The 18,034-nt window shown below is 37.4% G+C and overlaps 1 protein-coding gene across 6 annotated transcripts in view; it reads right to left on the bottom strand.

Moving 5' to 3' along the window:
• The window catches only part of PFKFB4 (6-phosphofructo-2-kinase/fructose-2,6-biphosphatase 4), a 96,421-nt gene continuing 78,387 nt past the window's right edge, over positions 1–18,034 (bottom strand). For 5 of the 6 annotated variants that reach the window (XM_089523834.1, XM_089523853.1, XM_089523816.1 and 2 more), the window contains 3 exons: positions 13,369–13,433; positions 9,644–9,735; positions 1–4,476 (listed from right to left, as the gene is read on the bottom strand). In XM_089523834.1, the coding sequence (XP_089379960.1) occupies positions 9,676–9,735; positions 13,369–13,433 (125 nt within the window). In that variant the 3' untranslated portion in view covers positions 1–4,476; positions 9,644–9,675. The remainder of the gene's footprint in view (positions 4,477–9,643; positions 9,736–13,368; positions 13,434–18,034) is intronic. The other variant, XM_089523824.1, reaches the window with a different exon arrangement.

The following is an 18,034-nucleotide window of genomic DNA, read 5'->3' as shown; positions in this document are numbered from 1 at the left end:
TGACAATTTAAAATTGGATATTTATTATTTTGGAGCTTAGGGTACATAAAATTCACATCTCTCTTAAAATACTAAATTGAAGGCCCAGTACAACAAAATATTGCATTAGAACTAGCACATAAATTTAACAGTCACATCTGAACTAAAATCTCACTCAAAATCATTTCGGTCCACCATACAGGAGGAAGCAATTTTCATAACATTTTGAACTCCACAGTGCTCCTCCCCAAAGGCCATTCACACATTATACAATTGCAAATCCAGATTTGCTCTCAAGTGTACATGTAACAGGAAATCACTGCTAACCAAACTTCTCTGATGAATGCACCATATGCTTTTATACCTTTTTTATATTTACCCTTTGCATTTATCTTGCATTTTCCCTTTGCTTTTATATGTAAAGCAGTCCTGTTCAGATGTAAGTTTTCTGAAGACAGCCACAGGGGGAGCACCATATGAAGCTGATGACAAACACAAAAAATGGAACATCCCAAATTTAAACTTATTTAACTTGGAAGCAAGTCCAACTATTAGTTTCAAAGTTGTGTGTTTAAAAGCGCAGCTTAATCCTCAGTCAGAGCTTCCTAACTTTTTCATTTTCAAGTATCAACATAAATGTATAATTTAGACTTGCATACAAAGGGTCGGATACTCTTTTTCAATTATATAGTCATAGAAGAAACACTGCTGTCATAGTTTATTTATATTATAAAAATATCTACTATACATTAAATATTTAGCCACAGAATTTTACAGCACACTAAGAAATATGGAGGCCAGGAAATAAGGAAAACAAACATTTACTTCTCGTTTTGGAAAGATTGAAAGAAAATGTTATGTCCACCACTGAAGATAAGCCTCAACTAATTGAAAACAGAGTGTTTTCTTATCAGGCCCACATTTACTACAGTTATTCCTTCCCTTTCTTTCTTCTGAAAACACACAGGCAAAGTGTGCAGAAATGCTCGGCATGTGCAGCACCATGTCTCCTCCAGGAGGCAGCTGTACCAGTCCTGGAGAAAGGGGGGCGAGGTGTGGTGATCAAACTGTGCCCATCCTAGCTAGAATTCCCACATGGAGCGTGACCTCTTTGTTCCTCTTTCCTGGCCAGTAAAGGGCCACAATAGAACAGCTGAAAAGGGAGGCGAAATGTTGTGCAAGGAGCAAGTAAGTTACTCCTTCCACAACAGTGAAAACCAGACACATCCATGTGATATGTATATTCACTAATAGGATTCCAGCCTTATCTTTTATGGATTAAATTAAGCATGCACTAAACTGCAAAATCCTTCATATCCCCTGGCTTACATTCAGAGACGTTAGGGTATGTCTCTTGACTGGGGAATCTATGAATACACAAGAAAAGAGATTCCACCTCAATATAAGGAAGAACTTCCTGACAGTAAGAATCATTTGACAGTGGAAAACGTGCCTAGGAGTGGTGCAGTCTCCTTCTTTGAATGTTTTTCAAGAGGCTGTGTGGCCATCTGTTTGGAGTGCTTTCATTGTGTGTTCCTGCATGGCAGGAGGTTGGACTTGATGGCCCTTGCAGTCTCTTCCAAGTCTAGGATTCTATGAATTAAGTTGGGGATGCTGTTGCACAGCATTTAATTTTTTGCTGGGGTTCAAGAGCTTTACTTTCTGATCTCATCTACTCCTGCAACAAAGGAGCTACTTGAATAAATAAACAAATTAAATGCATATTATCTGACAAGATGGAATGCAGTTAAAGCACTTTCAGTATTTGACAGTTTAATACAATCTTTTTTTTTTCCTGAAATGATACTGGTTTTATGGCTTATTTGCTGAACACAGAAAAAATATTACGAAATACAGCTTGCTAAAGAAACACACAACACAGCGGCAGGTTGTATTACAGCACCCAGCTACAGTTGAGCCCTAACCTGCAAACTTAATATGGCGCATTGTGTGTAAATCTGACAATAACAGCATGCCAAGAGTCAGTAAGTGATCAACATAGTGCATTAAAAAAATGTACCAACTGCAGAGGACAAAGCTGTCTTCATTTCATTCACAGGACCCTTCACACTATACAGTTATAGTGCTATGATTCTCCTTAACTGCCTTGGTAATGTCCTGAGTAATCCTGGGATTTGCAGTTTATGGAGAGAGCTGGAGAATTCTCAACCAGAACATTCTACCGCCTCCCCAAAATTATCAACCCCAGGACTCCAAAGAATGCAGCATGGCAGTTAAAGTGTACCCATAATGCTACAAATAGGTAGTATGAAAGACTGGGACTCTGTTGATGCACTACATTTTGTGGTTGCATTTTTTTTTTCAGGGTTACATGGGGTGGCAAGGAAAAACAGACAAAATCAGCCAGCTCGCAGAAACCTGTTTCTTCTCCTCCATGCCTACAGCCTTTTCCCTCTGCTGCCACACCTACACTGGCATTGTATACCAACAGAATTCTGAGCCTCATCTACTGCTTGCCAAATTCTGTCACATCAAAAATTACTGACAAAATATATCAGTCTTGTTCAACATATATAAATGAAAATTTAATATGCACAATGGTTTATCATTCCACTCATTTCAATACGTGGAACATCTGCTTAGAGGACTGTATGAGTAATATTTCACAAATTTACAAACAAGATTGCAAGATGCTATGCACATGAGTACTGGAAAACCTATACAGCTACATTTGCCAGCGTGTTTCCTTTCTCTTTTGCAACACCTGGAGGATGAGATGTGGAATCAAAGGTCCAGAAAGAAAGTACTCAACAGTCCTTCTTGTGGAATGGAAGAATCTTTCATAAGACTTCTATATATCTTGTGCTTTTGGGGAAAGAATTACTTTATTAATAAAACAGAAACACTAAATAATCCCTTTCAGTTCACCTTGCTAATGTAATTTGGCTAACAAAACAACTATACACTTCAGATTATTATTAATATACATTTTTTTTAAAAACAAAGAGGCAACATTTTATATATGACTTTGGTTCAAGAAAAAAAGTAAATTCACATAATGCTAATAATGCTACCACTTCAGACTCATTTGTGTTTTTCATGATTTGTCTTGGACCTTGCCCCTAACAGTGCTGTTTATCATGTTCTCATTTTATTGTCTTGTTATTTGTTTCATGTAAGATGGCATTATTTATAAGCCTCTCTTCCCATAAATTTAACTGGTACCTGTTTGGAGTTTGTTTCTGTGTTTAATAAATGTTGAGAGACCAAAACAAAATTAAATACAATGTTCTTTTTTAAATAAAAAGTGCTCACAATATGGTTTTATCTTGTGGAATGTCCATGTCCTCTACCAAAAAGTATTTTTAAAATATTAATGGAAAGGATTTAAAAATAATTCAACAAGGTAGAATATACCTAAAAGAAAATTCTGGCTTGAGGCTTCCTGTTAGAGGATATGGACTATCAAGTGCAGTCTTTAAAAAAAGGAAAAGAAATTAGACATTCCAATTAGTAGAGTATAAGCACCCAGGAAAAATGGCAATAGACTAGTGTATAGCACTGACAGGATAAGAAAACATTTGTTGCTGAAATTGATATAAAGGTTGAATATTCCTTATCCAAAATGCATGGGAGTAGAAGTGTTACGGATTTCAGATTTTTTCAGATTTTGAAATATTTGCATATACATAATGAGATACCATGGATATGGAATTTAAGTCTAATTACAAAACTTATTTATGTTTCATATACATAATATACACCTATAGCCTGAAAGTAATTTTATACAATATTTTAATAATTTTATGTATGAAACAGTTTGTGTACAGTGAAGCATCAGAAAGCAAAGGTGCCATTAGATGAGTCACTCATGAAAAATGTTTTGGATTTTGGATTTTCAGATAAGGGATAATCAACCTGTATTAACAGGATTAATGAATTTAAGTAGAATGGGTTCTTGCAGGAATTGATATCCCTTCTTGTACAGTGGAATAAATATTTTGAAAACCCTCAGTTACTTAGAAATACTTATCCTCTGTTTGGTAGTATTTTATAATATTTGAATAAAATAATAAAGAAGTAGTAGTACAGAAAGTCTAGAGCCAGACGTTTTTTTACAGGAAAAATAGCTTAAGAAAAGATTTTAGAAGATTGCTGAATTTAAAACTTTACATTAAAAATGATAACAGCATTTCATAAACTTTAACATCCACAAGCAAGGAACAATAGGATAAAGACAACATAAGACAACATATATTAATTTAAAAGTAATTTCACTCTATATCCTGTAAATACTTGGTATGCTCCAGCCTTTGCTGCCAACTCTGACCCTTGTCCTTGGTAGTTAAAACACATTCTAAAGGAGGAGTGTGTGTGTTTCAGTGTTGCTTGGCTTTCTTCATTCTCATGTCCCTGAGTGGTTTCCTTTCAACTACTTCAGCAGTTTGGGACGGTGTTGGCAACTGGTCAAGAGAGTTACAAGTGATTAGGTACAGTCCTCAAGGCTTCTTCCCGAGAGCGGCTAATGCATACATTCTGAAAAGAATATGAAGAAAGCATGTCAGTAATCTTCATGGCTTTCATGCTCAAAAACAGACCATAATGAAGCTTTGGGTTAACCATGAAGCTTCCCATCAACCATGGGTATTCCTTTGCAAACACCAGATTGTGCTAACTTACCTGAGAGTAAGTCGCACTCACTTCAGTGAGGCTTACTTCCAAGTAAACATGGCAAAGGTTGGGCTGCAATAGAACAATATTTTGTTCTAACAGCATCTGGAGACCAACTGTTCTATATAGCTTTACTTTGCAACAAGTTCTTTTACTCCACAATACACTTCTCAATACACACAGAGCTTCAGTTCTGCTGCACCACACAACAGTTTAACTGGACAATCAAAGAGATCACAACCTACTGGATTCTCATCCACTTGGCTTTAGTCACAATCCCATTTAATGTGTTTCCTTAGCCCAAGGGAGGAAGCTGATTATTCCTTGTTCACTGGAAACTATCAACATGAGCTAAGGAACAACATACCCAGACTGTGCTGGTAGCTCTATAAATCACTAAAAGAGAGGGCAAGGATTCTTCATATTCAGCATCCATGGACACAAGGACAAGAGGGAAAGAGTCACAAATCTGAGTCTACCAACAATTTCTATATACAGTGAGCCTGCACCATACATGGGCTCATTATAGGCAGCTATCAGCTGAAGCCGCGCAGCAGAAGGGAGAATGGCGCACGCACAGCCACACAGCAAGCACGAGCCCCATTATATCCAATGGGGCTCAAACATACACACTTTTTGCCTTACATGGGGGGCTGGAATGGATCCCCTGTGTAAGGCAAGGGCCCATTGTACTTCAATTAATCCAAGAGCTTTTTAACCAGGCCATGAGGCACTACTCCATATCACCAACACGTCAAATCTTGTGAAGAGTCCAAATGAGAATGTTCACGTAGTTTAGATAAAAGCTTCTAGCACATGCAGTATATTTGGATATATAAATAAGCACACTGCCAACTGCTGGTTCTTATCCAAGGAGCACTATGGAATCACTTGGACAATGTGGTATTAGCCACAGATTGCCACTTGGCATGCAATCCTATAACCAAGGCACATAATTACCACTGGATGGTGCTTCCAGCATTTCCACCCTGGGCTCTGTGTGAAGTAAGTGGCAAATTTCATTTGGTTCAATCAATGATAACAATGCAGAAATCATTTCCCTTTTGTGTTAAAAAAATACTTGAGGAAGACAATTGTTTAGCAGGGCACAAGAGTCACGTGGAGAAGATTGTAGATTCTGTCTCTGGCATCTCCAAGTTAGTTATAGACTACCAAATTTCATGTCTGGAAAAAAAAATATCTGTCTGCCCTCAAACTGCCCAGTTTGGTCTAAGGCAGATTCCCACAATTCCTTTACATTTTCAAACTGGACTAGGAACCTTTGAAAGTTTGTGTTGTGCAACTATTACTGAAATGTAACTCTGTGGCTGCATCTGCATTGCTAAAATAATCCAGTTTGACACTACTTTAACTGCCATGGCTCAATGCTATGGAATTCTGGGACCTGTAGTTTTGTGAGATATTTACCCTTCTCTGTCAGAGAGTTCTGGTGCCCCATCAAACTACAAATGCCAGAATTCCATAGCATTGAGCAATGGCAGTTAAAGTGGTATCAAACTGCAGTATTTATGCAATGAAGATGCAGCCTGAATTCCATTTTTTTTTAACTGATCAAAAAATGTGTACCCAAGAATCTTTACTTTGCTTTTAAAACTTACTCAGTGAACATACCTGTGTGGAAACTAATCCTGATTTTATTTCAAACTGGGAAAGAGACTTGTTGACACTGCCTTGTTACACTGCCATTGTAATGTTTGAAGAGAGGTTGAGTAAATTCTGCTGGTAAGACCTCTAGACACAATACACACATCCCTCTGCAAGGTGTGCTAGTTTCCTTTGCAGTGGATTTATGACAAGGAAGTGGATGAGTAATTCCTGCATCCAGCGGTTCATTATGAGTGTAGCCACCCCTAGCAACCTTACTTCTATTTTACTTTGCATGGATCATACAAACATTTTAGAAAGTCGTGACAGGACCCTTCAGGCCTCCTCATCTCAATTTTGCCACAGAGCCAAGTCTACAAATTGATTACTAGAATAATAATCAGCATAATGAAATAAAGAAACGCTTATATAGCACCTAGAAAAAAATATTTTATGAGGCCTTTTAAAAATGTAGCAAAGAGCCCAAATAAAAGATTAAAAAAAATCTGAGGAGAACAGAGGCTGTTATCCCCACAATGACAAAACATCATTGCTCTAAGTGGCAGGAAGTTCCACATCAACGGGGGGGGGGGGGGGGGGGGGGGGGGGGGGGGCTAACACAAACATAAAAATAAATGAAGGTATAAATCGGGAGAAAACACATGACAAGCTTTTAATTCCCTGAGACCATCCTCCATCTAGTTTTGTATGAACATGGATCTTCATAACCCTTCTTTCTAACACTATCTCCTTTGAAAATCAGCAAATTACTCCAAAATCCAAAAATCACAACACAGTGGAGTTTTCTACATCTGGTTTCCAAGAGTGCTGTCTGCAAAATCTTACTGAAACAAAACATCTCACATACATACATACATTGATGCAGAGACAATTGTTCAGTTGATCCTGAACAACTATGAATGGAATTCTTAATGGTAGCAGAAGGGGAAAGGGTTGAGAGCATCACAGCTGTGAAGGAAATAAGGCACTGGAAAAATAGGCTACTCAAAGCCAGTATTTTGTCTGCCTTTCCTTGCCACTGTTGAATGATCCTGGAACAAGAGCAACTGGTAGTACACTGCTCTAGGAGGTTTCCAGGTTAAGATTCTAAGAGCTCAACCCTGTGAGTCCTATTCTAGGCATAAAACATTTGTAACACCTCCACAAAGATATATGAGTGAATCACTTGATGTCAAAAGCAAAAAGCAAGATCTCCTAAAAATTAATGTGGTGATTATTTTCCCTGTTTTGTCTCGCTCATATTGCCAGCAATCATAGCCTGCCCTTCTCCTTTTTTTCAAAATTAAAAATTCTGGACCTACTGCTAAACAGCCTAATCAAATTAAAAGTAACATGTGCAAGCATATCACCTTCTAATGCTTACTGCTCATACAATAATACTAAGCAACCTTGTTTACCACCTCTGAGGAAAGTTTTAATTATTTGGTATTTCTGAGGGGAAAATAGTCCAGTTTTTATTGTGTTCTATAATATATGAAAACTGGTCAAGGCAAACACTAGTAAAAATTGGGAAGTGCCCCAATTTTGTCAAACCTAGGAAATCCACACCTCATTTTGGGAAATCATAATTCAACCTAGATTAATTCCAAACAAAACTGATTTCCAAGTCATCCCCATCTCCAGTGCAAAATTTGGTCTTCCAACTGAAGAACAAAAATAAAGGCAATAGCTGACAGAAAGAGAGGTTCCAAATATAATGCTACATGTAAACAAACTTAATTTAGCAAGGTTCAGTCTGCCAAATCTTATTTGTAGGGTGGTTACCTATTTAAAGTAAATAGACAATAGCTATTTTGTTTTGCCTTTTTTCTTGGAATTATCCTTGGTATCATTTAGCTGAAGGAGAATGTTTTGAATGTTGATGTGTGCCTTCAAGTCATTTCAAATTTATGGTAAACCTGAGGCAAATCTATCATGAAATTTACTTGACAACATTGTTCAGAGGGGCCTTTGCCATTGCCTTCCTCTGGGGCTGAGAGAGTCTAAATTGCCCAAGAGTTCCCATGGCTGAGCAAGGGTTTGAACCCTGATCTATCAGAGTCCATAGTCCAATGCTCAAACCACTGTACCATGATGGCTCCAATATACTAAATAAAGAAATAATCAAAACAACAACAAAAATAAATTTACACTTTCTAGGCCTACCTCTCTGTACAGTGCAATCTGAGGTCCTGATCTAAAATCAAGGTGCAAACATTATCATGTGCACCAGAATGTTCCTTTAGAAATTTTCAAGCTATTTTTCAATGTCAGTGTAAGTTGTTTCCAGCAGCATGGCCTGGGTTTCTGCTAGGGACAAACTAACAACTATATGTTACATACTAATGAATGATACAGTACACCCAACACTTATAAGTTGGGCATCAGCTTCATGAAGGGAGAATTATGAAATACAAATGGAGACACTGCAGGGAAAGGAATAGGGGCCCATTCGTTTTCCCAGATATTACATCTCTAGTCCATTGATGTGGAGTTCCTACTCCATGAAAGATTTTCATATTCACACTCATTTTAGTAACATGTAGTTAACTCTTCATATGAGTAATAAGCAAGCCATGCGCCTCTTTCAAAGACTGTTATAAATTAAGGCTGTCAGTGAATGAATGAATGATCAAATGATTAGTCAACTTCATATGCAAGTAAAAAGCAAAGCAAGAATCATACTTTGTTTTTACATATGTTACACATGTGTTATGACAGATGTTCCCTCCTACATGACAAAAAAGGAGAAATGTCTACCGAGATTGTGTACAAAAGCACCTTAAAATCACCTTCAGCTTTTGTTAACTGTCTATTAAAAAAAATAGTTGATTAATCAGAAGCATCTCTTTTGTTAGCTAATCTTTTAAAAACTGATTAATCAGATCTATCAGAGACTGCAAAATGAAAATATATTTCCCACAAAGTCAGAAGCAAGCACACCATGACCTGCAAAAGTCTTACTGTTAAAACAGTTTGCTAGTTTTCCTGTCTACCTCATTCATGCGCTAGTAGGATTAACTGTAGGCTAACTACTAATTATATTATGCTCTTCTATTTAAAACAATCCAATCACTCAAGAAAAAAAAGAACATGAAATAGTAACAAATTAGCAAGAACTTGCCGTTTTCCCACATTACCCTCCAAAACAGTTGTAGAGTTCAAAGAACTGAACTTTAAAAGGACATAAAACATCAGTGGTAAAATTAGCAATATCCAATTAAGTGATATTATAAAAGCCAGTAATCAAATGGCTCAGCCAATTAAATTTCATTTGGCAGAATGGGACAATTAATGGTCCAATAGATTTGATTGTGTGTTGATTTCCAAATGCCATATACTACACAAAATTGATATTATCTGTAGTCAATTCCAAAGTGATTGGAACGATTGAAATAAATTTAATGTAAGACGTTGAAAACAGCACCAAATGTTTCATTGCTGATCAGGATACGGGATTCACTGGTGAGCGGGGACAGTTACAAGGGCTTCCTCAGGAGGTCTTGAAATGTCTACATTCTGCATATGAATAAAAATACAGAGGAGAATGTTTATCATTCAGCACTACTACTCACCTTTCTTCACAGCTGAATTGGTTAAAATTAACAAAAACTAGGCACTTCTTTTAAAAATACAAAATGGTAACAGCTTTTAAAAATATGCTAAGAAATACAGCTAGTAGTACACCTTATTTATAATCTTGTGTGTTTATGCACATAATAAGACTCATTCTGTTCAGTGGGATTTACTCCCAAATACATTTGTACAAAAGACCATTTAAGTATGGCTGGCTTGTGTACTTACTCTGATAAAACACAGTTAAACCTACTACTAGGAACAGCATTTACAGCTTTCAGTATTCATTTGCTTTCAACCTCCTTTCTTCTCTCTCACTAGGAATTTATAAAAAATCAATACTAGTTCAGATCAATTAAAAACTAATTTCATGCTACATGAAGCTCAAAAATCAGGCCACAAAAACATGAGGGAAAATGGTAACCATGGATGGATAGAACCCATCTTAGGAAAAATTCGTAGTGCCAGTTCTGGCATTACCAACTGGGGAAAGTATGGTCTGCAAAAGTCACACGTACCCTCCTAGCATGTTTTTGTGGTGTCCAAGAGCCTTCGATTTTAAACTCTTGTCCTTTTTTTTTATCAAAACTCTCTCTCCATGTTTCATGCCATTTCCATCTGGGGGGGGGGGGATGCTCATCTGGATCTAAAAGAGCCCAGAAGGGGCAAAACATTGTGAAATCTCTCTCTACATCTCTGTGTGGATTATGGGAGAGCTGAGTTTTATAGTTAAACCATCTAGAACATGGGGAAAGCCTCCAGAATATGGTGAAAAGTATATAAGGCTTTTTTGACACTCAGCTGCTATGGTCAAGAAGACAACCAAAGGTTCTTAGAAGTCTCACTTTGTACTTGGTTATTGCTGACAAAGAGTACATGTAAAGTTCAAATCTTAAAACACAGATTTACTGTTACAGTGTAAGCAAGATCTCTACATTATCACAAATGTGGCCACTGGTAAGGACATCAAGACCATGCCACCCAGACTCATCAGCAGTTGTGCCCACTAGCACCTCATCTCATCCAGTCCTACATGTCAAAATATATTCTCTTTAGTTGCTGTTGTTTAGACATACATTTTCCACCCTTGCAATTTCAAACAATGAGGCATTACAAAGCTAGATCACAGGGAATGCTCATATTATGCCACAATCAACATAAACTTACATATAGTCATACTTGTCAACTTGTGCATCATATAAAAGAATGTCCCAAAAGTGGAACTTATTCATAAAGACTCCTTAATTTGTTTATTATACTGACAGTGTTTAAAAAGGCAAATTAATACTGCCCACCAACCAAATGGCAGAGGATGTCTCATTTTCAACACTGCTTGATCAAGGCTAAGGATAAGACAGGCTATTATGGTTGTTATAGAAACACAGCAGTCAGATCCAACAGAGCAACTCATCATACTGTTTAGTTAAGTAAACATTGTGCAGACAGAACAACAACAACACTTTTCCAAACTGTGTCAGCTTTCAAAATGTTACCCAACATCTTATAATCTACTCCCTATCACTGCTAATAGAACTATTGCCTGAATACAACAACACGCCAAGCGACACACATAAATCATCATGCCTGCGTCAAAGGAAAGCAGAGGCACTCAAAAATCATCTAAGTGGAAGCAAATCTGTTGCACCCTACAATCTAAAAGAGCACAATCAGTTGCCAAATCCATTCATACAAAGTACACCATACAATCACTAAGGCCTGTTACAGACAGCCAAAATAAAGCTGCTTCGAGTCACAGATACCTTAGGGTTGGAGCGTGGCTTTGGTGCGACTTCTGGACTCTTAGGACGCATGCATCATTGAAACACCATACCTCCACTGTGACTCGAAGCAGCTTTATTTTGGCTGTCTGTAACAGGCCAAAGTGTCATAAGTTGACAACAATAAAGAAAAGACTCTAAAAATACAAATACTGAAGACAAGTCAATGAGATGATATCACAGAACTAAATAACTTTGTTTTGCAAAACATCCTTCTCTAGTTCTCAAAACCTATTGCACCTTTCATAAGTAACTCCTCCAACTGACTACTGTGAGGTTTGTCCCAGACAGTTAAATCAATGATCCTGTATTAATGTTTCTTTTAATGAATTATAGATTTACCATTGGTTCTGTAACTAAGTTAATTAATATAATCTTATAATACACTGCACACAAGTGTTTGATTTTTGTCTAAAATACATTTTTTAAACAGCTATGGATTAAGTCATGTCAAATTACAAGAGCGAAAAGGCCTGAACACAGATTTTTGCTGCTGGTGGGAGAGGGAGAGTTTATGTTCCATTTTTCTATTATTATTTTGGGGTGAAATTTGCAGCATTTTTGGTTTATTTAAGCCCCACTGAAGCCAGTGTAATGAAACACATTATAGGATTCAGAACAGCAGCCAAGAAACATCTTGCTACTGATATAAACATGAATACCTGCTTGTTCAACTACAAACATTAAAGGCAATGGAAATAATATTGCATACAAAGAGGCTTTTATTATCCGATACCTCTACAACATTTCCATTTATACAGCCACATGCATATGGATGCATACAGAGCTGTTCTCAAGCAATTGATGCTGGCATTTTAGCTGGTACATGGGGCTATACATGTGTGGACACAGACTATATGTGACCAATTTCATAGTGAAATGGGCCAACCATGTAGGCACCAATTAGTTACCAATTAGTGTTAACTGTGGTATGCCAACTTTAAGGGCATCACAGAAATCAAGTATGAGTTTTGTTCTAGAAAGAACAAGGAGAGATGAATTTCAAAGTCAAACAGAATGAACAATAAATAGTTCAAGGTCCTGTCACTCAACTTCACAGTGGCGGTGGAGGGGGGGGGGGGGGGTTGAACAATAACAAGAAGGCCTAGATAACAATAAAGAGAGAGAGAGAGAGAGATGAACAGTAACAAGAAGGCCTAGATAATAATAGTCCCTGTTAAAAGGGGGCAGGTTAAGATTCAATAGGGAAATGTCTGAAAATACATTAAAATGTATGGGGATATATAACTTAAATAAGGAAATATGAAGCCATTTGTTCTTTCAGTTAAAATATGTAACACTTTATTTTGAATGGTCATAGATAAGAGCCTTTTCCAGTCATTAGGGTCCACGCTGATCCAACACATACAGAGGGCAGGATGGTATGCCAAGCCTCTTTGCCACTTGCCTGATAAAGTGAGAAGTCTGTATGTGTGGAGGTTATCCAAGTGGGCAAGAACCCTGGAATATCAGTCTTCTTGGTCACACGAAGAGGAGCCACTCATAGAAGCCCCTCTCCTATCCAGACTTGCTGCTTTCCAAACAAGGAGCGTAATAATGGAAAGGGAGACAGACTCTTCATATGTTAATTTCAGCAGGTAAATAATGCTTGAACAGGACTTTGATTAGTTCTGAATTCTCAGAGCCAACCTAGACATTACCCACAGCTGTTTACAATGTTCTCCTAGTGTCCTCTTTTTAAAGCCAATTTAGAATGATGGAAACCATGGAAGAGAAGGGAGTGCTCTTCCCTCTTCAGAATTTAAAATTTACCTTTGCAATAGCAAGAGAATCTTACCTGTGGTTTGTCTCTGTGCGTATTTACAGCTTCAACATTCAGAAATATAGATTCCACCTTGCAACCTGTAGACAATATCAGTATTTAGATGTTTTGCTATTTTATTTCAACAAGGACAACAAGTACAAAAACAAAAACCCTCTTCCTTCAATCATCATTGTTCAAAATGGTAATTCTTCAGCACCGACACTAAGGAATACTGGGGATACACTGGCAGACCTTAATTAACACGTTCTAGAAAAACTAAGTTGGTAAACTATATGTGTAAAGTGCCCCCCAATGATGTTAGTAGTTCCTATGACCATCTAGCAATGTCACAAAAGTCAAGCCATAATACTGCTCCTTCCAATGTAATTCTAATCTTTTGACATTTGTCAAAAGTGAAGTTTGTTTTATGACATGAAGGAAATTCATTGCAGTAAATCCCATACCAATAAAGTGACACTGGAAAAGGCCTTATACCCCAAATTATTATAACATAATTTGGATGCTACTGGTCATTCATATTCATTACATTAGGGTTGGATCAGACATCCCCCAACACTGCTTCATAGGTAACAACCTCTGGGATTTTGTTAATAGCCTTGATTTCAATACTTTAGGTTCTGAGTGTTCCAATATCAATAAAAAGTACAGAAGGAACTAACCAAGTTTGTTTCATTTTTTACATATATAAGGGAACATATCAAAAGAAAGCGAAAGAGAGACAGCAGTGAACAAATTGACACACACAGCTATAGCCATGAGCAGGTGATTAAAATACTTCAAGCATTTTAACAAGTATTCTTTAAAAAAAAAAAACAGTTACCTAACACAGAGAAAGATAGAGGATCTAAGGATGAGTTTCTACGTGGTTTGCAATAGATCTTGAACGGTTTTGACCTCCAATTATTTAGGATAACCACTGGACCCACATCCCCACTTAGGCTGTCAAACTGAAGAAAGCTTTTGAGGAGGGAAGAATCAGGAGTGGATTTTTTGTAAGGACTGCAAGCTCAGTTCTGATAGTGGCAAGCCCTTGGCTTAAGTCATGTGTTCCAAAGTAATTTACATTACATTCACAGGCCAGTTAGAAAATACAAAGGTACAAATTGCAAGTCTAGGAGAAATTCCAACATATGTGCAAACTATGACAAAAACTTAATCTTCACAATAAGGAACCTAGTGGGGCCTGCTACTTCAGATAAAATTACTGAAAGAGTTTGACTGACTAGCTGGTCCCTAAAAGAAGGAGCTAAAAAAGAAAATTTTGCTACCATTGGATTTCATTCATAGCCTCTGCAAGAAGAAGGGTACCATACAAATAATCAGGTTTTCCTGTCAAATTAGACATGTCCGTCTGGTACAGATAATAGAGAAGCATGTGTTCAACTGTTTCAACATGCCTGACTGAGATAGGCAGAGATGCTGAGAGCAAGGGATATATGAGCATTTCCCCTCTAGGAAGGGGAAAGAGCATTAAAAAGAGCCAATATGAAGTATCTGCAGTATTTAGGGAGCTCTAAGGCACACAAATAATTGGAAGGGGCATCATCATCATCATCATCATCATCATCATCATCATCATCATCATCCACAGTACCTGGGTAGTCTGAAATCCATAACATTGTATCTTGCACATACCTCAACAGAAACCAAAACACAGAACCAAAACAAAAAAAAAAACAGCAATGTATGTGAATGCAAAAATATTACACGTATTATGCCAAACAAATTATCATATTAAGGATAACACATGTATATATAATGTCACCCTAATATGATAATTTGTCACAATTGTTGTAATATATTTTTGCATTCCTATACATTGTTGCTACATTTTTTGTTTTGGTTCTCAGATCCTTTGTTAATTTCATTCGCTGGATTAAGTTGCTGAGGATGTCTAAGGTGGCCAAGATGGGCAGTGACTGAGGAAGATTTTGTCTGCCTTGTTTTTAGCATATTACTATAGTATTGTAGTATTTTATAGTGTAGTGTTTTATTGTTCGCTTTTTAATATATATGTTTTGATGTACTGTCCTTTGGTGGAAGGGGCGTCATAAATAAACATCATTATTATTATTATTATTATTATTATTATTATTATTATCTCTTTTACTCAGGAGAATCCCAGGTGTACTACAGATGACAGTGAAAGGCCCATATTGCTGTCATTTCTCCTCAACAGCATTCACTCGGAGGGGGGGGGGGGAGTTAAAATCAAGTAGGTTAAAATTTTGTTTGAGCCAATAGCTAATAATATGAAACCAGGAATTTGCTTCTACAGGGCAAAGTGTGGCCCTTTTTGTGGTCCCCAAGGATCAAAAATATTTTTTGCAAAGAAAAATTTGCCCCCAAATACACTCTGGAGGTAAGGAAGGCATTTCCACCACCCTCAAGCAGCCAACTGAATTTTGGCAAATATCATCCAAAAGGTTTTTGGTCCCACAGTGTCCACTAGGAGGCATAGAAGGCATTTCCATCATATTTTGTGTGTTCTCTGGGTCAATTTAGGCCCAAGAGAGGCCTTTTCTGAAACCTGCTGGAAATGCCCCAGGGCTGCCCATACCTGTTCTAAAGGAACCATTCATGCTTTCTCTCTAAGATATCGGGACCAGAATGTGGAGCAACAAAGAAATTTCTCAGGAATTTAAACTGTATTGCTTTCAGATGAAAGTCTTGGTAAAGGCAAGGCTGAGTGCTATTTTGGCTAACATCTTTCTTTGGAATTTTTTTTATCACAGATGGTACAATAACTGAACCTTCTTTATGTGTGTGTGGGGGGGGGGGAGTAGCATCTAAGTACAATATTAATAGATTTTTGAGCATCCCCATTAACTGGAACATTGCCCAGGTACTTGCATAGCCTAACCTGTTCTGCCAACTGTGTTGGGCAGGCCTTTTAGAAAAAAACAAGAATTTTAGCCTTTTGATAGTTTATTATAAGTTGGTCCTCAGTACAATATGCTGGAAATGACTTGAGTGCTCTCTTTAGAGCTACTTCTGAAAAAGACAGAGACTGTCAGGAATCAAGCAGTTTGCTAATCTAAGAAAGTGAAAGTCAGAATTCAATAAAGACTCTACAATAGTGTTAATATAAAGATTATACATCAAAGGGGCCAGAATGCATACAACCCTGTTTCACTCCTCTCCTGACTAGGATTAGTGATGGCAAATGTTCCTGTGGGTTATATTTTGTCTCAGGAAAACACAGTGGGCCCTTGGTATCTAATGGGGTTTGGTTCCAGGACCCCTATGGATACCAAAATCTGTGGATGCTCCAGTCCCATTAAATACAATGGCGAAGTAAAATCATGGCCTTTATGAAATATGGTAAAATCAAGGTTTGCTTGGGATTTATATTTTTAAAAAATATTTTCAGTTTGCCCAGTGATTTTCCAAGGGTATGCTATCAAAGGCTAATTTAAATTCAAAAAGGTCACCATAGTGCCTCACCAGATTTATCACTTTATTTCTCAATGACACAGTGTAAAAGCAAGCACTGATTAATGGTGGAACAGTGTACCCTAAAACCTGCTTGTTCTTCCACCACAACATTCTCCCAGTCAAGCCAGTGCCAGAGCCTCCAATAGAGGTGCCTGGCAAACCAATTGGAACAGCGCTTACAATCTTTTTGTATACTGGAATGATAATAGCTAGATCACAATCACTGAGGATCAATGCTGGCAAATAAATGGGAAAAGGACTGCCAGCATTCTAGCCCATTAATCCATATGGTTTTTAGTAATCTCTGGAGGAATCATGTCAGTCCCAGGTACCTTCCCATGCTTTAGTTAAGCTATCACCATTTCAAACTACAGCTATCATGACTGAGGGCCGAAGGAGATATTTTCCAGATCCTCATCCTGAAAGGCAACATGATCTGGTCCAACTGAAAAGACTGCACAAAAATGAGTTTCCCAAGAGTAAACAGGAATATAATACAGCAAGCCATCTTGGAGGGTTGAATTTAGAAGTCTATTTGCAGTCTGCAACAAATGCACCAAAAAGAAGAAGTGAAAAGAAAGAGAAGAATAACTTTAGCCAGGGCCAGCTGGAAATAGACTCTCTCTCTCTCTCTCTCTCTTTTAATGAACATTTTACAGGGTTTTTGAAGTTGCATTGCAGGGGAGATTGGCCTAACATTGCTCAACTTATGTTGCTTAAACTGAGATACTAAATAATACTTAGCTGCTATACATTCATGATTACTGAGGAAACAATAATGAAACAAGTGTCTTTTAACAGCATCTCTCTCAGTCCAAGTGATTATGTGTGTCTCAGGTGAAGCTTAGCTAAAATAATTTTACTGCAAGGTTGAGAAGTGTTGTCTGACCCAAGAAAACTGATACTTAGTTTATCTATCTTTGTAGACCATTGGATCCATTGTTAACTAGTCAAACACAAGACTGGTAGGACATTTTTCCGTTAAATTGATCACCTGAGCCACAAGCTCAGAGGCACTCTACTCCTTAATTCTGTTAAGTATATTTGTCTTGAACAACAACATTGCAACTGATACCAGTTGATGATGATACAGTAATTGATAATGACGACTATCATTTATTTTTTTTAAAAAAAACAAGGAAAATCCCAGAAGCCTAAATTCTGTCCCTCACTATCTACATTTCATAATATAATCTGGACACTAGATGTCACCACAGTCCTGGCTTCCTCCTCCTCCTCT

Source organism: Sceloporus occidentalis, unplaced genomic scaffold (genome assembly GCF_023333645.1).
Source record: "Sceloporus occidentalis isolate IW3139 unplaced genomic scaffold, rSceOcc1.0.p SCAF_1, whole genome shotgun sequence".
Taxonomy (NCBI): Eukaryota; Metazoa; Chordata; class Lepidosauria; order Squamata; family Phrynosomatidae; genus Sceloporus; species Sceloporus occidentalis.
This window is presented reverse-complemented; position numbering and strand designations above follow the sequence as displayed.